At 48.9% G+C, this 8,096-nt stretch overlaps 1 protein-coding gene across 1 annotated transcript in view; it reads right to left on the minus strand.

Annotated features, from left to right (window-relative positions):
* The window catches only part of LOC102112642 (metalloprotease TIKI1-like), a 79,016-nt gene extending 71,548 nt beyond the window's left edge, over positions 1-7,468 (minus strand). The window contains exon 1 of the mRNA XM_088054198.1: positions 7,352-7,468. Within this exon, the coding sequence (XP_087910324.1) occupies positions 7,352-7,468 (117 nt within the window). The remainder of the gene's footprint in view (positions 1-7,351) is intronic.
* Between the last annotated feature and the right edge of the window lie 628 nt (positions 7,469-8,096).

An 8,096-nucleotide genomic window follows, 5' to 3' on the forward strand; every position in this document is an offset into this window, starting at 1 on the left:
ACAGCAGCTGGTATGAGTTTTGAATTTGTGCTGAAAATGGTGCTGATAATATAGAGACGTTTTTGTTACTGCTGAGCAGTGCTTGCACAGAGTCAAGGCCTTTTCTCCCTGCTGTATGACTGCGAGCATGCATGCTGAGGGTGCACAAGGTACTGGGAGGGGATAGAGCCAGGAGAGCAGACCCTAGCAATATTCCATACCATATGGCATTATGCTCAGCACAAAAAAAACAGGGAGGGTGGGGAGGGGAGAGGAGAAGGGACATTCAGAATGATGGGATTTGTCTTCACAAGACACTGCTATGCATGATGGAGCCTGCTTTCCTGGGAATGGCTGAACACCTGCCTGCCCCAGGAAGTGGTGAATGAATTCCTTGTTTTGCTTTGCTTGTGTGCATGACTTTTGCTTTAGCTACTAAGCTGTCATTATCTGAATCCAACACTTTTACCCTTCCAGTGCTCTCTCACAACCTCTCCTGCATGGAATGGGAATTTAATGAGTGCGGTGCTTGGTGGACAGCTGGGGTAATACCACAACAAGACACCAAGAAAATGAGTAACACAAAACACAGCTGGCAGGCAGAGTTGCTGGAGCAGGCAGAAATAAAGTTTTGCACGTGGCAGACAGACACCCAGAAAAGACCCCTCACAGTCCAGTACTCATTTTTGAGTATCAGAGAAGAGCATGCAATACCTTGGAAAATAAGTGAAAACATTTTTCTGCAGGTCAAACTTGGCCTGTGGTATCAGGGTATACACTTGTAAACACAGAGGAATGAAAAAAAAACATGTTTGTTTTTAAATTAGCTTTTATAATGTCCCAAAACCCACAGCCATCAGGAAGTCAGAATCAGATTTAAATTTGTTCTGTTGGAAAATACACCTCACAGCATCACCTGAGATACCTCGATGCAGGGTTGTGGTGTTCCCATGGGACAGAAGAGCAGATGGGACAACATGGATCCTGCTTGAATCCTTCCAACTCACTTTACACCAGCAGCAGGCACAGCTTTCATCACCCACATCACCCCACTGTGCAGCAGTACTTACTGGAGCAATGGGCACAAGCGGTGTCTGTCTGCACAGACAGGAAGAGGTAGCCTTTGCATGTCTAAGTAAGAGAACAGGCTTCCAGATGCACTCGAACATCTGGTCAGTCATGAGCCAGCAGATAACTCTAACCTCAGCACTGGGGCTAACTGTGCATGTGGGCTGATCTAAGAAGCTTGCCTGACTGCCAAAAGCAGAACAGGCTGCTGGGAGGAATCTACTGGAAGCACGTTGCCTATAAATTTCTGACCCTAAAGACTCAGGGTCAGAAAGGTTAATCTTAAAGACTGCTCTGCAACAGCTCATCCCAGACAACCTTCTCCACCAGCTCTGTACATCAAAACCAGGCCACAGATCAGGCAGCACTTCAGCAAAGTGCTACCACTTTCTGTAGTCCACTTCACCTGCATGGATGATAGAATACAGAATAGCCTGAGCTGAAAGGGATACAAGGGATCATTGAAGTCCAATTCCTGGAGCTGCACAGGAGAGCCCCAAGAGCATTGTACAAGCCAAATATATTCCAAAGGGCTCTTCAGACTGTTCTGCAGCATATCAAGAGTCTGAAGAATACTTCAGACCCTGGCAACACCATTCTACAACTCCAAATCCTACAGGACATGGAATGCACACTTAAATTACGTAGCACAAAAACTCTCCTGAAGACCATAGGAAGAAGGGAGAACAAACATGAAGAGCACCAGGGGGTATAAAAAGATACAGGGCAACAGGTGAGTAAAAATTAACATAGACCTGGGAAGAATTTGGGAAAATTAATATGTAAAACAAGAGGGAAGATGACACAGGGCTCTCCCCCGACATTAGTCAGAAGGGGAAAATGGAAGGGCATGCTACTGTGGTGAGAAATTAACTGGAAGTAGTGGTCAGGCAGCATGGAGGAAGGATCAGAACTGCTGCTTTCTATCTCCTGCAAGTATAAAGACAGAGGAGGCACCTGGGACAGGCATGAGGTTAAGAGGTCAATTCTCCTTCTCTTCACACAAGTCTGATCATGTATGTGGGAGTGCACAAAACCAGCTATGACTCCAAGGAATTGTACAGAACACATGGTCACCAGCCAGCTTTTCAGCTCCTCAATAAATCCAGCAAGAAGGCTCAAGCCCAGATGACTGGTATCAGATTTTAACATGATCATTAGCACTGCTCTGGACTGTGCACAGCCTAGCTAGAAAGACTTGGCATTATACTCTTTTTTTTTCTCTGCTTATCCCCACGACTTTCCTAATCAGATACTGAAAGCAGAGTAATACTGCCAGCTACCAGTGGTACTTCTGAAGAAATAAAACAGGCCATCAGGCACAGAGTACATGAAGTCTTCCTTTAAAGAGCCTGTAGCACAGGCAGAAGGACAGCAGGCTGAGACATAACAGAAATTTTCACACAGTTCTCCAGACCCCGACATTACAAAGCAGAGCAGCTGAGCACTCTTGCTGGCACTTGCATGTCAAAAGGAGTAGTCATGAACTTAAGAAATCACCCTAAGCACCACTCAGACCTTCCTTCAGAGAAAGCTTGGAGCAAGCACGAGGGGACAGAGAAACCTCAGTTTCCCACCACTGATGGGAAACTCCCCAGACCCCAGAATCAGTTTCTGGGCACCAGCAAATGATGGTACAGGAGGAACTCACAAAGATCACTCTCCCTCCAACAGGGGCCACTACAGCTGCTCCGGACATGCTAGTGCCTCACACCCCTTTGGCATTTCCATTTCCTTCCGAAGTGGAGACTGGAATCCCACCACTGCTCTGCCTCTGTGCCAGACCCCTGCAAACAGCCTCCTGTTACTGCTCTGTGTGAGTGGGGAAAGGGCAAAGCCCTTGGTGTGCCTGAGCAAGTCTGTTTCCCCACTGTACCTTCAGGCACTCCAATCTCCCTGCCCACCTCCTGGAGCTCTCTCTCACATGTCTCAATGCAGCTTCACAGAGAGAAAAGCAAGGATATAATCTCAACCCAATACCATAAAAGGGAAGCTGTTAAACAGTGCTCTTAGCTATGAAATAGCACAGGAGCAGTGCCGAAGCTTGTTCAGCATCACACCATACACCATCACTGCAGCACCTCTCTTCCCTGAGAGCACACAGTAGATGAAAGTGCTACAGCGCAATTTTCCTTTGCAGTAAGATCCTTTAACACAGCTGCTGCAACAAAAAAAAGTTGCTTTAAAACAAACAATTTACAGTCCTAGTGTTGTCCTGGAGGCTTACGGCAGCTGGGCTGTACAGCTCGAGGAATTTCAGTTCCAGCAGCATGTAGCAACGAAAAGGTTCATAAATAGATGAAGACACATAGATATGTATTTCTGTCTCCACTACGATTTTCAGGTGGTACTCAATGCATTACTCATCACGGGAAAAGCCCTGAGCAAGGGGAAAGAGCAGCACTCTCACAAGAGAAACAGGTCTCCCAACTTGCTGCCACACAAAGGTCCAAGGAATCATGAGATCAAGGTATTTCTGAATGCTCAGCACTACGGCAGGGTGCCTCCTCCTCCTCCTCTGCCTTACCTCCCCAGGTGAAAAAGCTGACACTGCACAGAGAATGCACTGGGACTTGTGGGGTCCACTCCCAACCACAAGACTTGGAAAGCCTCCTTCTCAACCAAGGCTGCACAGGGGACAAACTCCACTATCCACTGAGGTGCAACAGGGACACATAGGGACAGACAACACTTCCCCAACATGACAGAACAATGGTGTCAGCCACTGCAAAAATCTGGAAAAGCATGGTGCACATCAAGGGCATTTATTTCCTTGGGAGATGAGGTTCCTGTTTTTTGATTAAAAAGCCCCAAGCCTCAGATTTTGCTCATTTTAACTAGCACTAACAGCCTGCTTTTGCAGCACTATTTATAGATCCATTAGAGGATGCAACCTGTGGTCTTCAAATACACAAATACTACTGTGTTTGTCAGATATCATACATCAATCGAGGCAGCAATGATTCTTCTGGAAGAGAAGTGCCAAAGAAAATCAGAGAAAGTGTCTTTTTTTTTTTTTCAGAGAAACTAGCTCAAATTGGGCTGAATGATGTACTAACGAAAGCAAAATTGGCAAACCTCCAGAAAACAATTCAGAAAAACACCAGGAGGAACAAAGAATTCATCTAGTGACAGCATTCCCAACATCTAGAAGAACATGGGAGATAAAAAACTAAACAGAAAAGACAGAAAGGCTGTAGTGATGCAGGGAATGAAGACTCAGAGGGAAAGGAAATCTGCTGTCTAGAGACTGAAGAACTGGATGGGAACTCCAGACAAGGACAATCTACACTTGGTCTGCTCCCTTCTACATGAGTTCTGCTTCCTTCCATCTTCTTTCTCACCTATGTAAACTACACGTTTCAAAGCACAACCTGTATACCTCGCTGTGCAGGTATGTGCCCTCCGTAGCTTCACTGTCTTTCAGGACCCCTAACATTCACCACTTGACCTCACCACCACACCTTTCAAACCTCAGCCCAGAACTGCACTGTTTCTCAGTCCACAATATTCTCATGCCTTATTTTTCTTGCTTGCTACAGAAGCCAAAGCACATGGCATGCAATATATCACCCAAGCAGGCAGCCCTATAACCCTCCCTATATGGCTTCCTCCCTCTCTCTTATCTATCCTGGCGTCCTATCTTGTCATGTTCCTTTATACCTAATTGAAGCAAAGATTTTACTCACCTATTACATGCCCATGCAACTGTGATAATGCACACAAAAATACTAGCCCCATTTTTAATATTACTTATCTTGAGCTTTTGCCCAGCTGCATTACTGACACTCTCAAACTAAGATTAAGATTTAAAGCAGAATTCACTTGGGGATAAACACTGCACTGGCTACAGCAACTAAAAGAACACATCCAAAGTGCCAGAAATTAAAAATAAAGTTTTTAACTAAAAAGCTACAGGTTAAGAACAGACAAATTACTTGCTCTGCTGAAGAGCATATATGGGGAAAAGTAGCCATATAAATTAACTGGCCCTCTATCAGAAAAAATACATCATAAATTACTAACCAACTACAACTCCAAGCAGTCACAATTAATCCCTGATTTCTGGCTTTGATTTTTCCAATACACTCCAATGTTAAGCAAAAAGAAAGAAGTACCAGACCATATTACCTAGTATCTGGAATACAACCCAAAAAGATTCCAGCATACTTTATTTTAAATTAACTGTTTTCAACGTCTTTTTTTCGAGAATGATAAGGCACATTATTGATTGTAGCTTAACTATAATTTGGATTCATAATGAGAAAGCCCTCTGAAGTACCGCAGGTTCATTCCTGCACACATACTTTTTTTCATGGCAGAGACTGAGGCAACCTGACAAAAAGAAGAAAGACCTGTCTGAGAGAGGTAAGAAAAGGAATCCTATAAAGAACTTAAGTAAATTAAAAAGCCATCCGTGGTGATGCAGGAACAAGACAGTATATTTTTCCTAAGGAGTTCATGTAAATATTCATAAGGATAAACTCAAGAGATTTGTAAATAAGGCAGACACTGCCATTCCTAGACAGTGTGGTTATTACCACTGTCCTAATGACCCTCGGAAACGGCCTGCCTCTTCCAGAACTACAGGTGGTCTCACATTTTAATGACAGAGTAATCAGCAGATAATTACCTACCATTAACACATTGCACCTCCAGTCTTGCTAGCAACTGGCAGAAGTCCATTCAATTCAATTCCTGAGAAGAACTTCCTGCATGTCCCACCCAACCTGTGAAGTTATCCATTTCCACAAATACGACTTCTGCTCAGAGGAGCTGTCCTCTTTGTCCTCGTTCTCAACTAGCTCCTTGCAGTAGTCTCGTACCAGCCCACAGGCTTTTGCACCTTATGCCTTCAAGGAAAAGGGGGCACCCACTCCAAAGGCTTGACCTGGCTTTATGGCAGTGTCACAGCTGGCCACCTACAAATCCAGCCGACAAACTGGTTCCAAGGAAATTGTAAAGACACCATCCCACAAGGCAGTGCTAGGCTCTGTTTAACTCAAGCTCAGGCAGACACCTCCAGTGAAGCACATGCAGCTTGGCATATGGCTGAGTCCATAATGTCCTAAATCCTAGGAGAAGATATTCTGGGGAACCAGCATGCTCACAGAGGCAGAAAGACCCCGAGAGCAATGGCTACATGTAGGTGCAGGAGCAGGCGAAAGAGTGGAGGAAAGTCTTAGAGCAGACCTTCCTCAGCTGCAAAACTTTCTCACACCTACCCTGCAGTGAGCCTGCTGTGGCTTTGGCACTCCCCAGTGCAGCAGGTCTACACTTACTTCTAAGGGCTTCCAGTTTCCTTAAGAGCTGTGGTGGCGGAGTTAACCCTGCCTGGGAGGGAAGGTGAGGTGGCGGTACACATATCCCAGAAGTACGTCAGGTCCAAGTAGATGCCAACAGACAGCACAGATGGCCTGTTAACACAAAGTAAGTTCAAGAAGGCTTTTCCTACATGATTTTTGGTACTTTTATCTTAGAAGCTTCAACGAGAACGACTTTTTCTGATTTTTCAGAGAAAGGACAGACACATCTACACAAGCTTCACACTGGCCATAATATCACCCCTAATCTGCAGCAGGGATCCTCTGCCGTGCTAACCACCCACCGGAACTAAGTCAGTGTACACTGCTCCTGGCTACTGCACTCAAGCTGCTGAGTTTAGGAGACGACCAAAACCTCACATAACGTGTCACCGTGTTTTCACGCCAAATGGCCATTTGCAAGTCCGAATCTGTTCCAGCACGCTCGGCATTCCTAAGTGGGACTAGGCGGTACCCCTGCATGGGATGATGGCAGCAAATCACTCCCGGCCAGTCCGTCTCCTGGCGAGCAGCGCAGCTCGTCCTACTCAGCATAGGCAAAAGATCCTGCTGGGGTTCATCCCGGAGTCCTCCTCCCCCGTCACGCTCTTCCGTCAGCACCCAGGGATGGCTGCACAGTCCCGGGCAGCCGCGGCGCCGCTGCCGAGCGCTTGCCGCCCGAGCTCGGCGCACCGCGCCCGCCTGACAGAGGGGACCGAGCCGCAGCGGCCGGGGCGGCCCCGGCACGCCGCCCCCTCCCGTCACCGCACCCCGAGGGGACTGAGCCCGCGTCCCCCGCTGCCGACGCGGGGAGGGGCGGCCGGCAGCGCACCCCGGGCAGGAGCGCACCCCGGGCAGGAGCGCACCCCGGGCAGGAGCGCACCCCGGGCAGGAGCGCACCCCGGGCAGGAGCGCACCCCGGGCAGGAGCGCACCCCGGGCAGGAGCGCACCCCGGGCAGGAGCGCACCCCGGGCAGGAGCGCACCCCGGGCGGCGCTTACCTTTCTGCGGAGCGGGCAGGCGGCGGCGCGGCCGTGCCGGGCTGTGGCCAGCAGGAGGAGGGAGCCCTGCAGCAGCAGCAGCAGCAGCAGGCGGCACAGCCCGCCGGGGCGCACCATCCCCGCTCTGAGCGCAGCCTGCAGACCGCGTCCCCTGTGGTTTCTGGTTTGTCCCCCCACCTTTCCCTGCTTCCGCACCTCCCGTTTTACTATTTTTTTTTTTTTTTTACTTCTTTTGCCTCTTTATTTTTTTTTTTTTTTCTTTTCTTCCTCCTCCCTGTTAGTTTTTGGTTTTGGCCGTCCGACTCGACCCCAGAGCTCTCGCAGGAGCAGCCCCGTCCCCCGGCCAAGCCCTCCCGTCTCTGCCCCCTCCTCTTAAAAGGTCCCCAGCGGGGCGGGGGAGGAAGGGGAGGGCGCGGGGCCCGTGGCAGCGGGGCGGGCAGTGAGGGGGCAGCGGGGGGGTCCCGCAGTGCCACGCAGGGACTTCTCCTGGCCCCGAGGGGCTGGGGCGGCCGCGCCCCCGTCCCGCAGCCCTCGGTGAGCGGGGAGCGCAGCACCGCTCCCTGTCCGCCCTGGGCCTGCCCGCTTGTGTCCCTGCCCTTCATACGGCTCTCCTCAAGTGAATGTAAAATGGAATATTGTGGTTCTTCACAAGCTTTTTTATTGTCCGTCGGCTTGAATTATTTTGACTTCTTGTTTAATGGGCGGCCGTTCCAAAGTTGTGCGTCCAGTGTGCTTTGCACAAGCA

The sequence above is a fragment of the Pseudopodoces humilis genome, chromosome 4 (assembly GCF_049639895.1).
Source record: "Pseudopodoces humilis isolate 2021_Gansu_Grassland_sample_001 chromosome 4, ASM4963989v1, whole genome shotgun sequence".
Taxonomy (NCBI): domain Eukaryota; kingdom Metazoa; phylum Chordata; class Aves; order Passeriformes; family Paridae; genus Pseudopodoces; species Pseudopodoces humilis.